We start from the raw sequence: 23,783 nt of genomic DNA on the forward strand, positions 1-23,783 counted from the left end.
ACGTAGCTTCTCAATACCTTAAAAAAAAGTCTTTTCAAGTCCTCTGTCTCAAGTCATAGTCAAGTCTCGAGTCTTGAATACGAAGTCAAAGTCAAGGGGAGTCATTTATAAATCTAAGTCAAGCAAGTCTCAAGTCCTCAAAATGGCGACTCGACTCAGACTCGAGTCAAGCCGTGCGTCTCTACTACCCCACCTCTGGTATACGGTAATATTCTCTTGTTGGCCTTCTAACACAGGTCCTGGCCTTGTTTAGCAGAGTGAAACACTCCAAGATCTGAAGAGTGACACAGTCAGCTGTCAAACAATCAGTCCAATAAATGGCAGTGTGTACCTGTAGAGAGAGGCTGCCGATCGCTTCAGGCTTTTGGATCTGCTTGGCTTCGGTTCTCCAGCCATATTGATATCTGAAAAAGGAGCAAAAGGAAAAAAGAAGAGTGTTTGAATTTTGATTTGAATTACAGTTATGAGAGAAATTGATTAAAAACCCTCACACATGGTCCAATTAAAGAGATGAGTATCCCTTCAAGCTTAAAGTGCCCATATTATGGAAAGAAACACTTTTTTGCGGGTTTTTGAATGTATCCTGCTTTTAGTTTCCAGGTGAGCTGGTCAGAATCGGCAGGGCTGTCTACGGCATTGGCCGAAATATTTGGTGTGTGCTAACCACTTTAGCTAATACCACATCAGCTAGCTGTTTCTCCAACTTTGGTCAGTACAAGGCAGGATTAGCTTCGTCTTCTAAACGAGGGCAAACTTCCAACATTGCGTGGAATACCTGCAGACAAGGGACATGTAAGTAGTTCTATACAATGTCTTTTGTACATTAGACTGAACGTGTGTGTGTTGTAGCAGTGATTTGTCATTGAGAACGAGATGGCTAACCACTAGCAACGCTAGCTTCTAGCTACCTTGCTACTCCACATGTCATAGACAGTTAAAGAAATGGTCAAAAAAATCCTGTCGCTTAGGACGGAGACCAGTGAAGAATATTAGAAGCACTTTTCCGGTGTGTACAAATAAAGTCTTTAAATGCTTCAGATGTAACGTTATTCACTGTCAAAGTGACGTCAAAACGAATGGGAGTCAATGGAATGCTGACGGCAGGTGATGGCTTGAGAGAGGCTTATCCCCTTGGCACATGTGCGACTCCCAACAAAGATTGAACAGAAGTGAGATGTCTCACTCTGTAGCTAAAACAGAGAGCTCAACACACAGGGTGAAAAGAGGAGCAGTAGTAATGTGCAGTAAACAAAAATATGGTGTTTTTTTACAAAGTAAACCATGTAAACCTATTCTGTTTCCACCTCTAAATACAATTATGAACCTGAAAATGGACATATCTTTAACAACTTATTTAGTAAAATATCATAGGAGCCCTAACGAAACACGGGGGTAAATCATAAGTGGAAAGAAGATAACTTATTATTGTAGGGAAACCACAGTATCTCTAAAGGTGGATGGTGTGTTGCCCTGTAACCTCCACTAGAGGAAGCTGTTGAGCTATTTTAAAACACCTTCAGTCTGTCTACACAGTGCACACCCTGACAGTTGTCAGTACAGTCAGCTGTTTCGGCTGTTTTGTCAGTCAGTTGGCAGCTCTCAGTGGGCCCATATTGTCCTGTCAGCTTGCCATGCATAAATAATCTGAAGAAAAGCAAGAAATCTAATTTCCAGCACCACTGTTTGAGGCGTTCCTCCCTTATTTGCAGTAATAAAAACACTCAAATCATGTGCACAAGTCAAGGAAAAATACCACATTAAAAGTAAATGTCTTGAATTACTCAAAGAGCTGTTGCTTGAAAATGTGGATGAACCCCTAGTTTATGTTGCTGCTGCACCACAGGCCAAATCAAATAAGAAACTTGCAATACATGTTAAAATAAATGAATCGGTACATGTCCCACTGTACAAAAAATGACATGTGGAGTCCCCCATGGATCCATTCTTGGGCGTCTTTGCTTTAGTCTACTGCTTTGTGGTTTCCTTTGTTCAACAGACTACTAGGATTCATTTGGTGTATGTTTTCCCCAGCACATGTGGGTGGAAACTTAATACAGTAGCTCCTCTGTGCACACACAAGGAAACAACCATGCACTCATGATTCATCCATCCGTCCATTCTCTAAACCCATTATCCTGTTAAGGGTCTCTGGGGACCGGAGCCTTTTCCAGCATGCTTTGGATGAGAGGCAGGGAACACCATGACAGCAACAGCCTATCATAGGGCAATCTAGAGTTTCAAGTTCACTTAACCTGCCTGACGTTGAATTGTGAAAGACATTGGAAGATGAAAAACTAACCCTAACATTTCTCTACCTGTACATTATCATTTTTAAATCACATCAAATCATTTTAACCATGCAGTAGTTTCCAAAATGCAGGGTCAAAAGAACTCCGTAGTGTTTGAAATTCCTTAAAACATAAAGCAGGGTGATGGAACTCCAAGTCTTCAGACATGTTGGAAGATCAAGGGAAGCAAAAGGAAGGAGAGAGGATAATGAAAGGACGGATGGATGGATGAGGAGGGAAAGTGACTTTTCAGCAGCCAGAGGCTGAAGATTCAAGCCTGTTAACTTCACCGTGAAGCAGAATTGTGTGAGGTGGTGTGTGTGTGGTGTGTGTGTGTGTGTGTGTGTGTGTGTGTGTGTGTGTGTGTGTGTGGTGTGTGTGTGTGTGGCAGTGATCCAGAACTCTGGCCGCAGCCAGGTGTGGAAATGGCAGAGGTCCAGTTGTTTGCAAGGACACACACACACACACACACACACACACACACACACACACACACAAACACACACACACACACACACCACACATTCATCCAACCCAAACTGTTATTGACCCTCCCCTTTATGACCTAGGGGAAAAAAAAAAACAGTCCACACAAACACACACACCTCGACATGCCTCAGTGACTTCACAAACATACTTCATTGACTTCTTCCAATGTCTCACTGAGCAGCAAGTCCTTTCTGTCTGCCCCAAAACACTTCACACTCCACTCTTGCTGATCAAGAAATGTAAATTGTCTGCTCTCATTAGAGGTTTGCTAAGCCGTTGTCAATATTTGAGAGCAGGTTTGGTATCGCTATCGGTGTTTTCACCTTAAATATCTATATAGTCTAAATGTGTATTGGGTCATTTTTAGTGTGATGAGAGTTAGCATGATGACAATATTTAATAATACTATAATACACAATATTAGTAAGTGTTACAGTGCTACTGATTATATATATTATATTTTTACACAGGATAATTATGTCTGTTAGTCAGATACCTATGTCTGCTAAAACTGCCCTGTCCATTTTTGGCAGAGGACGTCCAGCAAATTGTAATTTATGAGATCAAAGAAGCCGGATACCTATCGCTGGCTATTGATGAGTCCACCGACAATACTAACATTTCCCAAATGTGCGTTTTTGTCAGATATTTTGATGGCAAAGATTTCAAAGATGAGCTTCTGGCCTTGATTCCACTGGAGGGCCTGACCACTGGCCTTATTATCTTTGGTAAGCTGGAGGAACTATTTCAAAACCGTGGACTGTCATTTGAAACGTCAACCTGGTTGTCACAGATGGTGCCCCTGCCATGATTGGCAGAAACAGGGGACTAGTGAGCAGAATTAACCCTTGTGTGGTCCTCGGGTCAAATTACATTTACATTTTTAATATCAGGAACTTGGCTGTCTTTCAACAATATTGCCTAAAAAATAACATGGCTGCCATACAATGTTCTTCAGGTTAAATTATTACTTTCATCAAATTTTGGTTGTTTTATTAAATTGTATGGCATTTTAAAAAAGTGACCAAAGAGAGACAATAAGCGCTGAAGAAAACAAGAAATTAATTGTTTTTGTATAATGTCATAAAAAATAGGTTTATTGGTAAAAAAAAGTGTAGAAAAAAGCAGCAAAAACTTCGGAAAAAGTGCCAAAACATGATGGTTGATGGGAAGACAAGACAAGGGTTAAGGCTGTCGCTCCCAGCATTAACGCACTTCACTGTCTCATTCACCAAAGTGTGCTGTGCGCAAAATTAAGTTGCGATCTGAAAGAGGTTATGAATAAACCGGTGGAAATAATTAACTTTATCAGGGAGAATTCAAACACACAGCACCATTTATTGCGAAAATGTGTGCAGGAATCTGAAGCCTCTCATGATGACCTCTTACTCTCCGGCTCAGTAAGGGCAAAGCACTCAGGGATCAAGTTGTGGATTTTCTTAATGCAAAGTCAATCAAACGCGGCAACATTGCATTTTTAACGGACATATTTTCCCATTTGAACCCGCCTAAATCTAAAGGGGAGAAAGAAAACCCCACGGTGAATATGTTGGAGAAACGTGATGCTTTTGGAAACAAACTATATCTTTTAGACGAAGATTTATTGTCTGGGAGGGCGCTACAATTTAGCACACTTAAGACAGTGGGTCACAGCAAGGTCACCAAGAACATGAAGACATTTATCACACAGCTGAGGGATAGTTTCTCAGCCAGATTTGATGACTTTGCCATTTCCAGGGATGTCAGTGGATCTGTGCGTGACCCGTTTCTGAAGGCTGCTCTCCGTGGTGCTGAAAGCTTGAGCGCCTTTTGGGTGGCTTGTTCCCAACAGTATGACACACTGAAAATATAGGTCATGTACTGCATGTGCTCACCATGTTCAGATGAACATACACCCGTGAAGCTGTGTTCTCAAAATATAATAAAAATAGTAATAAATAAATAAAAACGCACTGTCAAAATGCAGACTGTCAAACCAGTTTTTGGAGGACTGCTTGCACATAAGCCTGACAGCTGTCAAGCCCGATGTCAAAAAGGGGAAATGGAACTTCTCCCATTAAGCAAACGTGGGTATTTTAGTCTTTGGACTAATTCAGGGACTTTCTTGGTTTTACATTATTTGTGTTTATTTGTTTAATCATAGGCTTCATTATTTTTATGTACTGTAAATGGTAACATTTCTAATAACTGAGGCCTGTCGCTTTTATTTGTCATTAGATAAATAGATAGATAGATAGATAGATAGATAGATAGATAGATAGATAGATAGATAGATAGATAGATAGATAGATAGATAGATAGATAGATGTTTTTCTCTGTTATGTTGAGGGTTGTTATTGAGACACCGCAATTGTGAGCAAATAAAAATTAGCACATGAAACAGTATAAGATGTTCAATGAGAGCAACGCATTTACGATTGAAGGCAGTTCTATGTTACAAGCTACTTTTTTTTTTACAAGGCGTTTTTTTTATTTGATTTACAAATTAATAAATATAGAAACATACTTCTTCCTCTTACAAGGCTATTCCTGAATTCAGTACTATTCTGGGGACTTGATGGAAATCTCTAGCGGGCTGCCAGTTGACATTGACTGCATTACGCCATTGTTTATACATAGATAGTGGAACTGCTTTGTGTTGTATTTAACAGTTCACTCTGTAAGTATAGTGTCAAGAACAATGCACATGAAAGGGAGCACTGTTACCTATGTGACAAAGTTACACAGCCCTGTTCCAAAGATCAAAATTAAAACTAGGAGGGATGGAGGTTTTTGCCGTTGGAAGAACTTTCCATAAACATCCAATCTTATCCCTGATCAATAATATTGTTTCTCTGTGTATTGATGAAGTGCAGTTCTTCCATTTCAGAATTTTTTTTCATATCATCTCTTTTATGTGAAGCTGGTTGTTGGTAATGCTGGTTTTGTTAAGTGCCATAAAAAATAAATTGTCATTATCATGCCTTTTAAGGTCAGAGTCATGTTTTGCTTAACAACCAAAAACACCAAGGTAGTTTAGGGTTGGGTACCAAGTCCTGGTGCTAATACGGCACTGCAGGCCTTAACAGTCGGTATCTACCGGACCCAATAGCAACGCAGATTTCGGTGAAACTTAAACGCCTGCGCTGCCCTCTGATGCTCCTAAATGGACGTGAGAGGGAACAGAAGCATCACTGCGACACAATGTGACATGAAAGTTAACATAACACAATTGGCAGCAGGTAACGTTAGCCTACCGTTAGCTAGCAGCTGGATTAAACACAGTTCAAATGCTGACAGCTAAACGGTGTACAGTGTGACTGTAATTCACTTTAGAGAATTCCAACATCAGGACGTAACCGTCTGCAGCTGCTGTTGTTAGAAAAACAACAAAGATGGTATATTTACATAAAACTTGCCTCGCCAGCCTCGTGGTGCATTCAAAGTTATTGTAAAATACCCTTTCCCCTAGTGGTTGTTTTAGTCATTTAACCAGCAATTTACTGGTGAAATACCGTAGGTGACTGTTATTTTTAACAATAATTTAAACAAGCAGTTCTTAATTTATTTATTTATTTATTCTTACTTTTTTTAAATGATCAATTACGGCACCGTTTAAGAACCGGCATCATTTTAAAAGTATCGTTTTAGCACGGGTATTGGAATTAAAAAAAAGATTATGTGTTCAAAAAAGTGTCTTACTCATGTCTGTAAAAAACATGGGGCTCCAATTACCTGGAGAGCTAGAAAATAAGAGCAGGAAAGCGACATGTAAAGAGAACAAAGAAAGTCAGGTAGTTAAGTGGTACAGAGAAAAAAGGCAGATTTTACAGTATATGATCCCCCCCCCCCTCACCTCCACCCACGCTGCACTGGGGCAGAAAGCATCACTTAGCAGCCACTTAGCTGTCATAGCTATATTCTACACTACACACACAGCCTTCTGGGAAATCTAACCTGTATTACTGTGCGTGTGTGTTGATGACAGGTGTTGTAAGTGGTGCAGCAATTAACCCGTCATCCAAACAAGGGCTTGTTGAATCCCATGTTTTCTAGATCTAGGAAACCCTCTGAAAGCTAACTGGGTGGTCTTATTTCACGGTTTGTGGGTTGCCAGACACTCCATGTACTCTAATGTACGCGCACAAGGACCATTCAGGAGCTGGCCCAGGATAGATGCCTGTCAAACGCAAAGAGCATCATCAAGGACCCCACTCACCCTGGCCACAGACTGTTTTCCCACCTCCCCTCTGGCAGGAGGTACCGCAGTCTGAGAGCAAGGACCGCAAGGTTCAAGAACAGCTTGGTCCCCTCTGCGGTCTGACTGTTGAGCAATGAAATAAACTAAAACAGTCCAGTCCATCTGACTGCTATTCATGTACAAAATAGTCTGTTTGAAATGCACCTTAGTATCTGTTCTGACTGCACCTTATTCTCTACCGCTTTTCTTTTTTTTTGTTTTTTATATGGATATTTACACTTTTTCCCAACTGTATGCATCTAGATATTCATATTTTTCATATTTTTTATATATACTGTATATATTTTTTAGACTTTTACATTTATATTTATCACTCTACATGCTCTGCACACCCATATAAGCATTTATTTACTTTCATTCGTATAACTTATATCTCGACTTTTCCACTGTGTTTTTTAAGTGTTTCTGTGCTGTATTTTTCTAAGCTGTGAACTTTGCACGTAATGTCGTACTACAGTGTACTTTTTTTAAAATTTAACCTTTATTTAACCAGAAAGTCCCTCGAGATTGAAATCTCTTTTTCGAGGGAGACCTGAAGACTGTGGTATGACAATAAAGAAATCTTGAATCTTAAAGCACTGAAAAAGAGTTTTTCGTAATGTGTCTCCTTAACTGGTTTGAGGGTAACATTCAAACCAACCACTTTGGCCATCCCACTTTTGTTTTCCTGCTGTTCCTGCTGCAGAGCGATAATTCACGCTATGTCTTGTGGACTCACCCAGCATCTGTCCAGCCAGCACCCTGCCGTTCTCCCCGATCACGGCCCCCCTGGCGTGCCTCTCACTGGCGTACTGGATGAAGGCGTAGCCCTTGTGCACGGAGCAGCCCAGCACCCGGCCATACTTGGAGAAGATGCTCTCCACGTCCGACTTTTTCACCACCGCTGTGTTCAGGTTGCCGATAAACACCCGGGAGTTGATCGACTTTGGGTCTGTCTTGTTGGTCACATTGCTGGTCTGGACCTTCAGCGACATGCTGGAGAGGCGGGCAAAGGAAGCGACTGACAAATGGATGGATTGGGAGGGAGAGACGCAGAGAGATGGGGATCTAAAGAGAATAAAAGAGAACAGATAAACTGGTATTAGTGACAAAAGACAGAAAATGAAGCACAGCTGCACTCACATTTCAGACTGGAACTGAACAAAAATAGCCCCCAACCAGGTGGGAAGGCATGAGTCAGTTAGGCAGTAGGCCTCACCGGCGATCGCCGCCCAATGCATCGCATGCCGGTTAGATTTGTGTCCGACTCGATCCCGACTTGCTCTGAAGTCATGCACATGGGCAACGATAATCTCACGAGACCAAGGCAGCCGCAGTTCTGAGACGCAGACCCAGGTGGACCCAGACCATGCTGGGAAACGCCGGCCTCTCAGCTGATTGGTTCAGAATCTACTCAACATGATGAAGTTTTGTATAAACTTTTCATTGATTTTGAAATGGAGGGATTTTACTTGCCATTTTACTGATTAAAAGGTTTATTCTGCACAGAACACATGTTGTGTGACTGATAGTTGCGTTCAGAAGTCAGAGAGACTAAATCCATTCAGATTACGGCTCATCTACAGTGTGTTAATTAAAATCAGCAACAGAGTGCATGTAGAGCTTTATGAGAGCTTCTTTGTAATAATTAAAACAACTGGAGACTGTGTACGAGCTGATATTCAAAATTGCTAAATTCAGCGGCAAAATTCCTCGTATGTGTCCTCATCCCTGGCAAATAAAGCTGATTCTGATTTGGATATATGGGTCTGATAACATTTTATTAAATCAGAATCGAATCACCGTGTTTCTATCACTTCCTGTTCAGCCAGAAGGCGTCTGGAACCGGCTGGAGACTGTCCGACCTTATCGTAGGGTGACCACCTGCTAATAAGCCCAAGGGGGGACAAGTGGTATGTTTCTGAGGGACAATGTGGGACACTGCCTGGCGCAGCGGTGCCCCCCCACGGGCAGACTCACTGATACTGGTTTACCATTTCTAGCACATACTACCTTACATGGTGTATTAATAATGCCTATGCCCTGAACATGTGTAACTGCTGATGTAAGCTCATGAATAGGCCAACCAATGTGTATTTTTTTCTAAATAAAGATTAATATTTTGAACATTCATACAATATAATATAATTGACAGATGCACTTCCACTTACGATTTACTTTAGCTATTTAATTTTATTTTCATTACAATTTATTCACTTTAAATACATTATAATATAAAATATAGGACTAACAGGAATTGTAGTTGCTCAACAGGAACAGTTTAAACAAAAGAGTCTTGCCAGTCTTCCTTGTACCCACCTTCTCTTGTAACTGGTGGGGGGTGGGGGGGCCTCAGACTGCTCAGACTCAGGCTCTTTCTCCATTTTTGAATTGGAAAGCGCGTTCCTAAAAGTCCCTTCCCAGTGTCTGGTATGCACGTGCCTGCGCTGTCATGACAACGAATCGGAGGGATTTTAACTATTTGGCTGATTAAAGTCCTATTCTGGACATTCTGGCTGATAGTGACGTTTAGAAGTCAGAGAGACTAAATCCGTTCAGATCACAGATCATCTCCAGTCTGTTGTTAATTAAAATCAGCAACAGATCACATGTAGAACATTCTGAGATCTACAATTAAAACTAGAGACTGTTCCAGCTGATATGTGGGTCTGATTATATTTTATTAAATCGGAATCGCACCACATTGTTAAAGTCCCTTCCTGTTCTGGAATCGGCTGGAAACTGTCGGACAGTCTCCAGCCGGTTCCAGACGCCTTCTGGCTGAACAGGAAGTGATAGAAACACGGTGATTCGATTCTGATTTAATAAAATGTTATAAGACCAATATATAATAATAAATGTTATCAGACCCATATATCCAAATCAGAATCAGCTTTATCTTTAACTTATCGCCAGAAATTAGGGGATTGTCATGTCTTTTTATTCTTTGTTGAGGGGAGGGTCACACAACATTTTTTAGTCTAGGGGGGAGGATCACCCAACTCTTGTATTCATGAAAACAGCAACATTTCAAAGTGGCTTGTTTGGTGCATACTGTTCCATGTAGATCTGTCTCGGCCCCCCATCGCTAGCAGATGGGTCTGACCCAACAAAAGTCGCACAAAGTAAAACAACAAGAGCATCCAGTCAATTTACCAAAACACCCAACCCAATACTGTATATGTGTCCTGTACACCATGGACAACAGGAGATTCTTCTTAAAGGTGGAAAACATGAGACTTCACCGATCTTTTTTTTAATCAGGACAACAGAAAAGAGAAGGCATGGAGTTTAACTGCAGGAGTGCTTGGAGCGGAAAGTCGATACTAGTTTAGTAAAGTAAAGCGTGTGATTGTTCTGTAAAGAAAAATATAATCTATGAGTCGGGCAGCAACACGCTCCGCTTCTGAGATACTCCCAGTGTGGTACAGCGCGTGGCGGAGGACGGAACAAAACCCAAACGCAATTAAAATCTGAGTTAGTCTATCAGTTCTTTTCTCAGACGTGGAGTAATATTTATTGTGTAAAGTAACTAGACATCACTGAATGTGGCTATTCTGTCAAAGCTATGAAACAATCAGACTGCTTGATTTGAGCTACCTGTTATTATACTAATTGTCAAGACAAGAAACACTTTCTTTACATATATAAACATAGTATTCCTTCACTGTTCACCGAGGCCTTGGTGCACCCCGTAGCAGAGGTTTTCCTGCATAGAGAAAGGTTGGGTGCCCCCCAAAGAGGTTTATAGCCAGCACCAAAGAATACTCACCGGCGCCAAAATGTCTGATTTTTCCGCAACCAGCCTCCATCTCATCCACAGCTGATGTATTTTACACACGTGACGCTACCCTGCATCGTTTTGAATGGAACGGAACGCTCTGCTGTGAAGCGGGTGCTAACAGGATCTCCGTTTGTAGAGTTCAGGCTGTACCACACTCTCCCGGTGATCATGTTGCTCTGGGGGACCGGCTGCGCAGCCCCGTGAGGTAAAGTCCATGTTTTGTAAGAATGTGATAAGAGATGAGAACACAGTCATAGTGTGTGTGGACTTGTGAAGTATGATGGTGAGTTTTTCCACGCTTCTCTGACCACGTAAAGTTCACTCGGTTCAGAGAATCTATTCATCTAATATTATCTATGATTGTTTAATATGGACATATAGCTCTCATGCAATGAAAGACAAAGATTTCCACAGCACATGAAGGCACCACAACATAAGCCTTACTTATGACACTCAAGCAGCTAGCAGGACAGATTTCTTTTTTTTTTACTTCAAAATTTACTGGTACAATCCAGGAACATTATTTTATAAATAACTCATGAATGAAGGACACAATTATGCAAATGAACCAAATAGGAACTTTTACTAAAGTAGTCATTATACAAAACCAGTGCCACACTGAATTTCTGACTACTCGACTACTTACTAATAGAAGCACTTCATTTGAAAGGGAAGCTCCAGTCAATATATCAAATATCTCTTTGTTTTAAAGCGAGAGGGAAAAGCACAACAACAACCAAGTCTGCTCTGATTAGGAAAGCAGCAGACAAAATGCATGAAGACGACCTCAATCGATCACAGAGCAGGATTTGAAAACCAAATATGTGTAGTTCTTATCTCCATCCTCGCTGTGTGAGGATATGAACACAAGCTGAGAAGACAAAAGCAGAGGGTAAGATGGAGGAGAGGAAAGACTAGGGGCACCGGGAGGAAAGGGGAAACTAAGAACCGAGACAGGAGGAGATGAAGGCTTGGACAGGAGTAAGACAGATGAGAGGAGGAGCGAGGAAGAGCGAGGAGCAGGGATCAGGAGACAGGCGCAGGGGGTTTAAAAAATGTGGAGAGCATTAAGAGATGAGAGGATGGCAAAATAAAAATGAGAGGATGGAGGTATGAAAAAAAAGTGGGAGTTGAGGAACAGCCTCTAAAAAGGGTTCAGTTGGTATATTTAGCACATTTATCTAATAGTGTGGTGTGTGTGTGTGTGTGTGTGTGTGTGTGTGTGTGTGTGTGTGTGTGTGTGTGTGTGTATAATATCAATGTTTTTAACTATTTCTTACATTTTTTTTGTCCATTTTTTCTACACTTTTGACGCTTTTTTTCAATGTTTGTCACTTTTTTTGACGTTTTTCGACACTACGTAACACTAACTAATTAACTCCAGTTTTACAGTTAATTTTGGAATTTATGGTCAATAAACCTCATTTATTGGAAACGATACCTAAAGTTTGAGTTAGAAAAGCAGAAATTAGGAATTATTTAGACTAAAATTAAAGTAAAGTATGACGGATAATCACAGACTGGAATATGTCAACTTTTACTCAATACTATTTCAAAACCACTTTTTTTCAAATGCTATAAAAATTGAATAAGAGATTTGTACTTGCCAAAGAGCGTTGTGTGGAATCAATCATGTTATTTTGGATAGTCAAAAAGAACACTACTATAGGAAAATGGGTCAATTTGACCCGAGGACAACATGAGGGTTAAGAATGACTTCATTGCTTAACTCCAAGTCTTCCAGATTCACTGCTGATTGGAAAGACCGCTGTCATAGCGGGGAATTCACATTCGCAACTCTGCCATCATTACGTTCAGCCCGCCCACCGACTCTATACACAATGTAATTGCCCTGAGCAGAATTTGTTTTTTCCAGCTTGCAAGTCAACGGAGAGTTGTTAGACTGACCCTAGCTGAAAATTGCATTTGCTACGGCTAGGGTGCGTCTAGATGTGTAGGCTAGCAGTACTGCAGAACAAAGCATGAAGACCAGATGAAGACCTTTGCTACTTTCTTCATCAACTGCTGTAAAGCTAAGGGGGGATTACTGTACTGCAAGCGTTACTCAAAACGTGTTACATAACTGCTTCATTTCCTATTTTTTCAAAGATTATTTTTTCCCCTTATTAGTGAATAGTGACAGTGGATAGACAGGAAAGGGGGAGAGAGATGGGGGATGACATGCAGCAAAGGGCCGCAGGCCGGATTCAAACCCCGGGCCGCTGCAGGACTCAGCCAACATGAGGCTTACTGGGTCAGCTAGAGGTCGCCCCATAACTGCTTCATTTCTACTCGGCATTCAGATATATAAACCTGCTATTTACAGAAAGCTGAGAGTCAAGTAATGAGTCACCTAAACTGCAGATGTGGGAGTGAAGTGTGAAAGATGAGTCAGCAGAGAAGAAATGGAACAACTTGTGTTTTGCTCGGTTCGTCACCAATGACGCGAACGGACTCTGAGGGAAATCATTTATAAGACTGAATCACATCAAGTTAAATATTCAATCCCATCTATCTCTATGAGCCTTTCTATACCGAATCCGAAAAGTTCGTATTTTGACGTGTGGCTTTAGCCATACAGTATGTATTGTGTCTTTTTGCATTGCTGTGTTAGTCTGCTTCCCTCTCTCTCTCCATCTTTCTGTCTCTCGCTCTCTCATTAGAAATATTCAGCAGTGAGTGAGTCTAGGTTCCCCGAGAGAAGATATGTTTATAATTCAGCGCTGCTGAGTGCATGTGTGTAAAAAAATGTTTTGCTTTCAGACCTGCATTTCAAAAAGAGTTCAAAAAGGTCAAAAAGTGAGGTCAAAGAAACTTTGTGTGTGTGTGTGTGTGTGTGTGTGTGTGTGTGTGTGGTGTGTGTGTGTGTGTGTGTGTGTGTGTGTGGTGTGTGTGTGTGATGATGATCTCTGGTCCTTTCTACGTGACCTTCCCAGTGACAGAGCCGTCTTAAACCTGAATGGTCGAACTCTACTAAATCAAATTGAGCTTTGCCCCGAGGGCCCTGTGTGTGGGTTTGTTTCAGAGATCCACAGTTAGAGGACAACAGAATAGTGTTGATCAAGCAAATCCAATGTGTGTGTTTGTGTGTGTGTGTGTGTGTCTGTGTGAGAGAAATAATGACTAAAGGTTTGTGTGAATGTTTCCAATTGCTGTGTGTGTGCAAAGTAAGAAGTCATTTGCTAAGGAACAGATTTCCATGGTTTGTTAAATGCGAGCAAATATACACACAGAGAGTTGCAGGCTGGCATTCTCGAGTTTCTGCATGAGATGTCGTTTCTGCATCGTTGCATGACACACACGCACACACACAGAGTTGTGACGGTAAGTGAGTTTGTTTACATCTACATGTGTGTACATCACAGAGCTGTGTGAGACACACACACACACACACACACACTCACACACTCACACACTCTCACACACACACTCACATACACTCACATACACTCTGCTACATTTACTGCTGAAGCGTTGACTGATCACAAAAAATATTTTACCTTTTAAAACCATTCAAGGTACTCCTTGAAGAAATCTCACAATTCCTCTTTCTATACAGTCTGTACTTTAGCTTATACCATGGTCTGTGTGAATACTCAATTCTGATTGGCTGCAGGGTGTCCACAAGAAAGTCTTATAGGACACCTACCAACTATCACAGGATGGTGCTTACACAGAAGCTGCAAGAATTACACTGCCCCTCCGAACTGACTTGGTTTCACAGCGAATCATGATGAACAATAGGCTCGTTCTAGATGAACTCCGCCTCGCCTGTAAACTGGATGAGAGCAGGCGGCAGCAGCCGGGGGCGTGACAAAAATCCGCCGTCAAGTCGGACAGTTCCAGCCGTTTCCTGCAGCTTTCAGGCTGAACAGAAGTCCCAGAAACACTCACATCCTGTTAGGACCGATTCCGATGTACTAAAATGTTATCTGACCCATTTATCAGCTTGTACACAGTCTCCAGTTGTTTTTATTAAGACAGAGTAGCTGTCATAATCAGTGTTGGGGAGTAACGGAATACATGTACCGACGTATTCAGAATACAAATTATGAGTAACTGTATTCCGTTACAGTTACAATTTAAATAGGTGGTGTTTAGAATACAGTTACATTGTTGAAATCAATGGATTACATGACGATACGTCTCTGTTTCAAGAGTTTATTTCATATGTAAATAAATGAAGGTAACTCCAAGCATTTCCCAAAAGCCCCAATACAAAAACAAAACATTTAGTTTTTTGTGTGATCACTGAGAGGTAGAGATGGAGCCGAACCGGCACAACAGAGCCAGGGCAGGAATGTGTTTCTATCTTGGAAATTCAAACAGCTTTTCACATTAAAGAAAGAACAGGGAGAACGAAATACAACTGTGCAGTGCAACCTCTGCTTACCAGCAACCGACCCGCTTTCAGCGTCCAAATTACTCCACCTCCAACCTGGAGCATCTAAATGTTTCATTAATTAGGCAAGGCTAGTCTTCGGGTGTAGTTTCACTGGTCACCTTGCTATTTTATAGTTGTGTCTGGTACTTGCTTAGTTGACGTGCGACTTTAGATTCTCCTATGTGCTAATTTACTTAAAGACTGACTAGCCCCATTGGACATGCTAGCTAACATTAGCTAAAATTAGCTTGTGGTAGCAAGACTGCGGTTAGATTTTTGTAGTAGGCTATGCAGTTTTGGATTTAATATACAAAAGTCTATCTGGTTGTTCATGTACACATTGAGCCAATTGGAACAGAAGAACACACTACAATAGGAATGTTTAATAACCAGTATTTGATGGCCGCATTCCTACACTTATAAAATGCGGAAGTAATCCACGGATTCAGAATACGTCACTCATATTGAGCAACGAAATACGTTACGAATTACATTTTTGGGCGTGTATTCTATATTCTGTAACAGAATATGTTTTTTAAGTATCTTTACCAAAACTGGTCAATATGCTCTACATGCAATCTGTAAACAACATAATGTAGATGATCTGTAATTTGAACTGATTTAGTCTCTATGACTTCTAAAAATGTAACTATCAACCAGATATGTGGTTTGTACAGAATAAGCCTTTAAATCAGACAAATAGCAATTCAAATCCCTCCAACTCAAAAACAATTAAAAGTTCATATAAAACGTCATCACGTTGAGTCAATTCTGAACCAACCAGCTGTTAGATCAGGCGTTTCCATGGAGCATGCCCTGGGTCCGCTTGGGTCGTGAAAAGTCAGTGAAAAGCAACTGCGCTGCCTGCATTTCAAACCCGGGGCTGCCTTGATCTCTTGAGATCATCGTTGTCCACGTGTGCATGACGTCAGAGCAAGTCGGGATCACGTCGGACACAAATCTAACCGGCATGCGATGCATTGGGCGGCGATCACCGGTGATCCATTCTGAGCAGACCTGACTCATCTCGAACGAGCCTAATGATTGTTCCAGGTATTAGTTAATCCCTCAGGTGTAACCAGGTAAACTGAGTAATGTTTTGGCAAGTGACCATGGTATAAGCGGGTCAATGTCCTTCGAGGTGTCCATTGTCAGGATTTAATGAACTTCAGCGGAGGCAACCGTCCTCCATTGCCGTTCATTAATACCTGACAAAGGACACCTCGAAGGGCACTGACCCTTACATAACAGGCAACACAAAGACGAATCCAAGCCACAGTATGAATAGGCTCTCTGTAATAACCAAGGTTTGCACATGTTAGTGTTACTTGTTATCATTGTAAAGATTAGTGCATGAAAATGCACTGATTTCCGTTAAAAAACAGCCTGGGATGGAAAGACAGGAAGTAAAGGAACAGACTTACATGGTTTGTTAAATGCAAGCAAATATACAGTTAACACAGAAAGTTGCAGGCTGGCATTTCTGGCGTTTCTGCATGAGAAGTTGTTTCTGCATCGTTGCATCTCTCTCTCACACACACACACTCTCTCACAAAACACACACACACACACACACACACACACACACACACACACACACACACACACACACACTCTCTCACAAACACACACACAACACAAACACCACACACACACACACACACAACACACACACACACACACACCAGTTGTGACAAAAGGTTCACTTCCTCTTCTGCACTAAAAGAGACTGTGTACCTGTGTACCAACATGTTTGAGCCCAATGATCTCATTCTCTTGTGAGCAAATTAGCTTTAAAAGTCTTCTCCTTTCGGGTGTCATGGTTTGATGATACATGCCTACATTAGCATAAAACAGGATAAAGCTTGTGAGGACTATAAATGAATCAGAGAGCCTACTTTGGGGTTTTAATGCGTATTTTAGCTTTTCAACGCAGAGGAGCTTTATATCATAGTCATATTTTTATCCTCAATTACCACCAAGACTTCCGATTCCCAGAAAATCTACTTGTAAAATAACCTTTAAAGAGGACTGGAAGGAAATGAGGGATGGAATATTATGTTCCAAACACACATACAAATATTCTAAATGTGGATTTCTACTCTTAATGCACTCATAAAACCTTATAAAAATACTGTTATTTGGACGGAGAATTTGAAGGTTAGAAATGCCTTCATTGGAAAGATGGCATCGGCCTAAAGTCTAAAGAGAACTTTTTTAAAACAAAAACATTCTTCACTTATTTTTATGAATGGTTTATAGTATATCAATGCTTTAAAACACATTGCATATACATTTTGTATTATTTAAACAACAGCAAAACAAAAACCATATTTCTCTTTTTACTTCCGCATTTCCCTTCCGGGGACCATAAGATCCCCTGACCATTCCAAAAGATGTATTTTTTGGGAAAAGTCCTGACTAAATGCCATAAATATTTATGATATTTGACATTAACACATAATGTAATATAATATAATCTCGTGTTTAAACACAACATGTGCCTTACGCTTCCTCCTTGCCTCACGGTCGGCCATGCTTGCTGAAAAAGGGGGCGTGGCTGTGCTGCAGTCCACTTTAGATGATGTGGGAAGCTGTGATTGGCTCATTGACACACGTTGTGTGTCAATGAGCCACGTTCAGAAGTCAGAGAGACTAAATCAGATCACGGATCACATACAGTCTGTTGTTAATTAAAATCAGCAACAGATCGCATGTAGAGCATTATGAGAGCTACTCTGTTTTAATAAAAACAACTGGAGACTTGTACAAGCTGATATTTGGGTCTGATAACTGATAATTGTATTAAATCGGAATCGGACCACAGCGTTTCTTTAAATTCCTGTTCAGCCTGAAGGCAACAGGCTTACATGAATATATATATACATATATTTTTTTAGGCTACATTTTCCAGCAGTAATCCAAAATGAAAATCAGTGGAATTTACCAAGCAAGCAAGTATAGTGTATTTATATAGCACCTGTTCTCAGACACCAGTCCACAAAAAAAAAAAAAAAAAAAAAACTTAACATGTTTTAGCAAAATTTGGCGGACTGTTTTTCTGCTAGTGTTGGAGATATATTAACGTTCTGAGTTTAATTTTCATTTTTTATTTAAATTAGAAAATGTAGTAGTAGCATATTGTTTTTTTTACTTTGTATCTGTAAATATAGCCTTTAATTTAAATGCAAATGTAATTAACCCTTATATAATAGTTTTTTTTAATTAATTTATTCAGTGAATGTAATTAAACCGTAAAATTGCATAATATAAATATTCCAGCGACACCCTCCGGGCTCTCTATCCAACAGTGTTTTGGATTCTTTCTTAGATTTGGTATCAAATCTACACTTTGTGTACCCTTTACACTGGTTGTCCTGAAGGTTGTAACCTGACCTGATGCTCTGAGTCTGGGTAAAACCAAACAGGCCTCCATGTCCGTGCTGCCGGGGTGCCCTTGAGCAACTCAGCAAAACCCTGCCAGTTGAAGCAGACCTTGTGCTCTGTCCAGCACGGATCAATGAAATCGACCAAAATCACACTACAGATAGTATTATTATGTGTGTGTGTGTGTGTGTGTGTGTAAGATTAGCATTCAGATAACTCAAATGACATCCATTAACATTTCCACCTTCTGAGTTCTGCTTTGAGAAGCAAACTAGCAACTTCATTGGCCAAGCTTTACACTCAGCGGAGCTTTATTTCCTGCTTTTGTTTAATTAAACCAAAATGACACACGTGCAGATAATCGTACAGGAAGCTTTGCTCTGGGATTCTGTGTAAGTAGAATTAGCAATTAAAGATGACACCACAGGGGACTGTGATCATACAGACGATACAAACGCTGTCTTCAGGCACTGTTAGAAATACCACTACACATCACTACACATGAACAGAGTTAACATGTCATAACATATAGTAAATTATTAATCCATTTTTAATGTCTGACTAAATACTAAAAGTTCTGACATTTGATCATTATTGTGTCAAACTTTTTTTTAAACTATTTTGAGGCAGAAAGCTAAGATTGATTTTGCAATCTAGCACAATTTATCTGAAACATTTGAAAATCTAGCAGACTGAATTAATTAAAAAAAAACTGTCAATCAACAACTAAGCATTGTGTTCAGTGTCAAATGAAACAAAGCAAACTCCAATTCTGCCATTCACTTCAAAAGTTCCTACACAGCAGTTCAGACGTCAACCTTTGCTGACTGATCTCCAACTCTCCAATTCATTGACAAAAGGATGCAGGGTGTCCTACTGTACAAAGAGAACATATAGCATATGGCTTATGATTTTAAGTAACACATCTGCCAAACATATTCTGTGCCAAGCAAGTCACCTGTCTGGGTGACTATCACACAGATCATGAAATGCCACAGAGAAGTGGAAAAGACGTTACTTTCTGTCTGTGCTGGAAGTGAAATGCTAAATAAAAAATAAGGCACTTGTCTGCAAATTAAATCATCAAGCTGTAAAGCTACATCCCTTTTGCCTTCATAAAATTAGGTTTATAAAGCAAAACCTCTTCAAGGATCACACATGAACACAGCGTGATACCTCAACCATTCGTTCAAAAAGCTACGAAAAGCTTAGTACTGTTATTCGTAAGCATTCCACGTTTTATTTTGATGCATTCACTACGTTGTTTACCGCTGTATAAGAATGCAGCTGGACGCGTAGGGAGGTGGTCCGGTAGGATGGGGGGACGTTAAGATACAGGGCTTTCAAGCCAGGGAGCCAGGGAGCCAGGGAGCGGATTTCGATTCCCAGGTAAACAGAAAGCCTTTCACCCAGGAAATGTGTGTTTCTTAGGAGTGTTTTGACCCAAACACAATCTGTTTCCTAATCTTAAATGTGCACTACCACACAAAACCGTTTTTACTTGCATTTTTTTTTAAATATGTTAGGTCCATATGTGTTTGTGTTATGTGTTGAATGTGAAGATGAACTGCTACCTCCTCTGTCAGCTCTAGCCACTGAAAAGAAATAGGCAGAGAAATCAGACCAATCACAACAGCTGGTCAGTCTGACGTCATGTTGCCTGAGCTCATTAATATTCATGAGCTCGCCCAGTTGCGCTGGGTAAAGGATGCTGATAGCCAGGCTCTCACTGGCTAGCTGTTAGCCAATCAGAGTCAAGCAGCTTAGCTCGTTGAATATTAATGAGAGGTGGCACAAATCCAGCTGAGTCTTCCTTGAAACAAGGTAACCAAGGTAACCAAGGCATTTCTTCCACAAAACATGTTACATAGTCCATGGTAAAACTTCAGAAATTACCACAAAGTAAAAAAATACGGGTGGCAGGGCACCTTTAACAAGTCATTTTGGTGCCTAGTCTTAACTTTTGGCTCGCAAAACGCTCCTCTTTTTTGGACTATATTTAAACTGTAATGTCCGCAACTCGCGGTGCTTTGTACCCGGCTCAAAGTCACCTGTTTCCGGGTAACTGATCCACCAGCTACCGCTGACACAACGGATGTCTGTAGCCCGGGTCTCAAGATCTGTAGCAGCTTTAAACAACAACCAAGTGCAACTCGGCGTTATGGAGCTTGTAGCTAGCCGGTGGTCTCCTAATTTCGTAGGATATCATAAATTACATCCATACATTTTCGTACAACATCATACGGACCTGTTCATTAGAATGCGTTGGATACCTACGGTACCATATTCATCCAAACGAGAGATTTATCATTGTGCACTTACTGTAGTGCGGCTGCATCTCTCTGTCATAAATTCTTTAGTAGGCGCATGTCTAATTTATGTAACTATGTATGTTTTGCATCTTCATATACTGCCTGCTGTAAGCCAGGTTGATATTTTAAGTGTGCATTTTGAAGTGGGCTGGATTCTACATCACAAGATCAATTATACTGATGTGTATGGGTTTTGCATTGAAGTGCAGGTCCCAATTGGAGTTATTCAAAGCCGTTAGTTTGGATTCATGTCAGTCATCAAGTGCTGTGCCACAATATTACACTCCAAAATAATCTCCACTTTCCGGCTCCAGGGAAATGCAGCTTTGACACCCTTTGTCAAAAAAACTTTTGCCTTGATGCTGTTGCTAAAGAGTGATCACTGAATTCTAATATCATTCTCATATATAATCCGGGCAGCAAGTTGATGCCTATTTTCTTGATAATGTCAAAAGGCAAACGTTGGAACCCACTTACTGTGGAGGAGGAGGGCTCGAAGGAGAGCAAGTTCACCATGAAAGCAATCTATATCACAACATTACAATAAACAATCATAATATTGTAAAAAATATTCTGTATTTGTATTCAAACTTTGGAGATGGAGCGCAAGTAATGCTGCAAGTTACCAAACCGGAAGTGTCATCACGGAATAACATAATGACACATGCATGAGCTTTATGTTAGTCCTCATGTGTCATTACTGACACGCATATGTACCCTAATGACCAAGAATAACGGTAGAATATCTTTTGATTGCAAATTATTCTCCAACCAAATACTCATCATGTTCCTTAGTGAAGGCTCAGCAGGGAGAGGATAATTTGAAGTACATCATAAAAAGTCGACTTTTCAGACTGGAAGATGATAAGAGGGACTGCACCCTCAGCGAGAGAAGGTCATTCCAGCACAGAGGAGCTGGCCGGGAGGAACACTTCATAATAATAAATAGAACAGGCGAGAAGCAGCAGCTTTGGGATTAGTCAATTCCATGAACACAACACAGGGTGGTAATACTGTGATAGACAGAATCATTGGGAGCTTATAGGCAATATTCCCATAGCCAATAACACTGATAGTATATCACAGAGGCTCTTATATAGTCGCATCCAGCGCTGACCTTTAAAACCATAAGATTGTCCTGCTCCACATCCCCAGAGGATTGCATTAAAGAGAGAACACATTTTTCTTTATCTATAAGGGAGACCTGGCATAACACTAAAAAACAAGCCCCATATAAGTGGCATACAAAATTTGTATAGACCTGGAAAGTGACACTAGAGTGGCATACTTACTGTAAGTGATCTAGAGTGATCTAAATGGAATAGAGCTAGAAAAGTGCCCTTATCAGTAAAGTACAGATCTGCGACAGGTGTGTCTCCTTTTCCCCTCCCAAACAAAGAAGAGTTGATCCTCACTCAGTTGTCCCTCCCAGCTCAGTGTCAATTGAACGCCTCACGTCGAAACAGCCGCCCCTATTTTCTATGCACAACCCCGACATCGGTTTGGACTTGGTTCCCCCCCTCGCTCCCTGCTTGTACATCCCGACTCCGGTAGTAGCTCCACAGTCAAGGTGGCAGCAAAGATAACCAAATCAGTGATTTATTCATGTCGTGTCGTCCCGAACTTCAGTGGATCATAACATAGGCTGCAAACAAACGCTCCTTGTCATGCAGCCACGGATCACCTCAAAGACACAAACCAGCATTCTACATGCAAGAAACCGGCCTAATGACAATAAAAAGCAACCGAGCAAACCAATCAAAATCAAAGTATGCATAAATAGATCAGATAGTTTGTTTTACTGTGCCCATTCACTTGAACTATTCTACAATTCAAAGAGGTTTTGTCTCACTGAAGACAGCCAAGATTAATGAACCTCAATGCAATTCACATTTTCTACATCCAAGGGGCCTCAGGCTTCAAGCTTCAGATCCTCAGGCAGAGTTCTTCTGATTGTTCCAATAACATCGTTCGTGATAATTTGCAACTCGGTACTGCAGGACGAGGTCAGCCAGTTGCATGTCGAGCTGGAGCAGCTTTCACTTGGATTCACCTCATCAGTGTTGTGTGTGAAAGCAAAACGTGTCACAGCGCCCATTCAGAGCAATAGTACAGAGGAGGACTGATCTGAGCTGCCAAGAACATGGCCTTCACCCTGTTCACTGTGTGTGTGTGTGTGTGTGTGTGTGTGTGTGTGTGTGTGTGTGTGTGTGTGTGTGTGTGTGTGGTGTGTGTGTGTGTGTGTGTGTGTGTGTGTGTGTGTGTGGTGTGGGAGAGAGGAGAAAAGAAAGAGACAGACAGACAGAGACAGAGAAGGAAACAAGGAGTCAATGTGTTTGGCAGAGATAACGAGACAGACCTGGACAAATGCAGTACAACGAGGAAAACAATTTTCTTAAAGAAAATGAGAGAGAGAGAACGAGAGAGGGAGAGACTAATTCAGAGTCACAGCGTAATTGGTTTTCAGTTGTCATGGTGTTTGTTGTAATAATATGTGTTGAATATCTGACCTTCAAGTAGACCGCCGATTATGAGTATTTCTCCACCTGTCTCTTTCAAACACACATACGTTTGTAATCGTATACTTGCAAGGACCCTCATTAACGAAAAACATTATGGGCAGAATGTATCTAAAAGACCGGAGTTGCTTTTTAGGATTTGATATAATCCTCATCACGGTTCATCTTCATCCTCCTGTTGTCCTCGGGTCAAATTTGACCCTGTTTAAAAATGTATATATATCAGAAAAATGTCTCTTCTCTTTAACCAAATTACCACCAAAAAGGATGGATTCCATGCAACGCTCTTTGCAAATACAATCACTTTCATTGAATTTCAGTTGAAAATGGAAATGGTTTCAAATCAGCATCCTGACCAAAATCATCCACTCAACATATGCTCCTCTGAACTATAAGTCAAA

General features: G+C 40.8%; 1 protein-coding gene across 4 annotated transcripts in view; it reads right to left on the reverse strand.

Annotated features, from left to right (window-relative positions):
* raly (RALY heterogeneous nuclear ribonucleoprotein) overlaps positions 1 to 23,783 on the reverse strand; it is a 158,570-nt gene that overhangs the window by 53,361 nt on the left and 81,426 nt on the right. For all 4 annotated transcript variants that reach the window (XM_032513769.1, XM_032513768.1, XM_032513772.1 and 1 more), the window contains 2 exons: positions 7,736 to 8,064; positions 332 to 404 (listed from right to left, as the gene is read on the reverse strand). In XM_032513769.1, the coding sequence (XP_032369660.1) occupies positions 332 to 404; positions 7,736 to 8,064 (402 nt within the window). The remainder of the gene's footprint in view (positions 1 to 331; positions 405 to 7,735; positions 8,065 to 23,783) is intronic.

Source organism: Etheostoma spectabile, chromosome 4 (assembly GCF_008692095.1).
Source record: "Etheostoma spectabile isolate EspeVRDwgs_2016 chromosome 4, UIUC_Espe_1.0, whole genome shotgun sequence".
In the NCBI taxonomy this organism is placed as follows: Eukaryota; Metazoa; Chordata; class Actinopteri; order Perciformes; family Percidae; genus Etheostoma; species Etheostoma spectabile.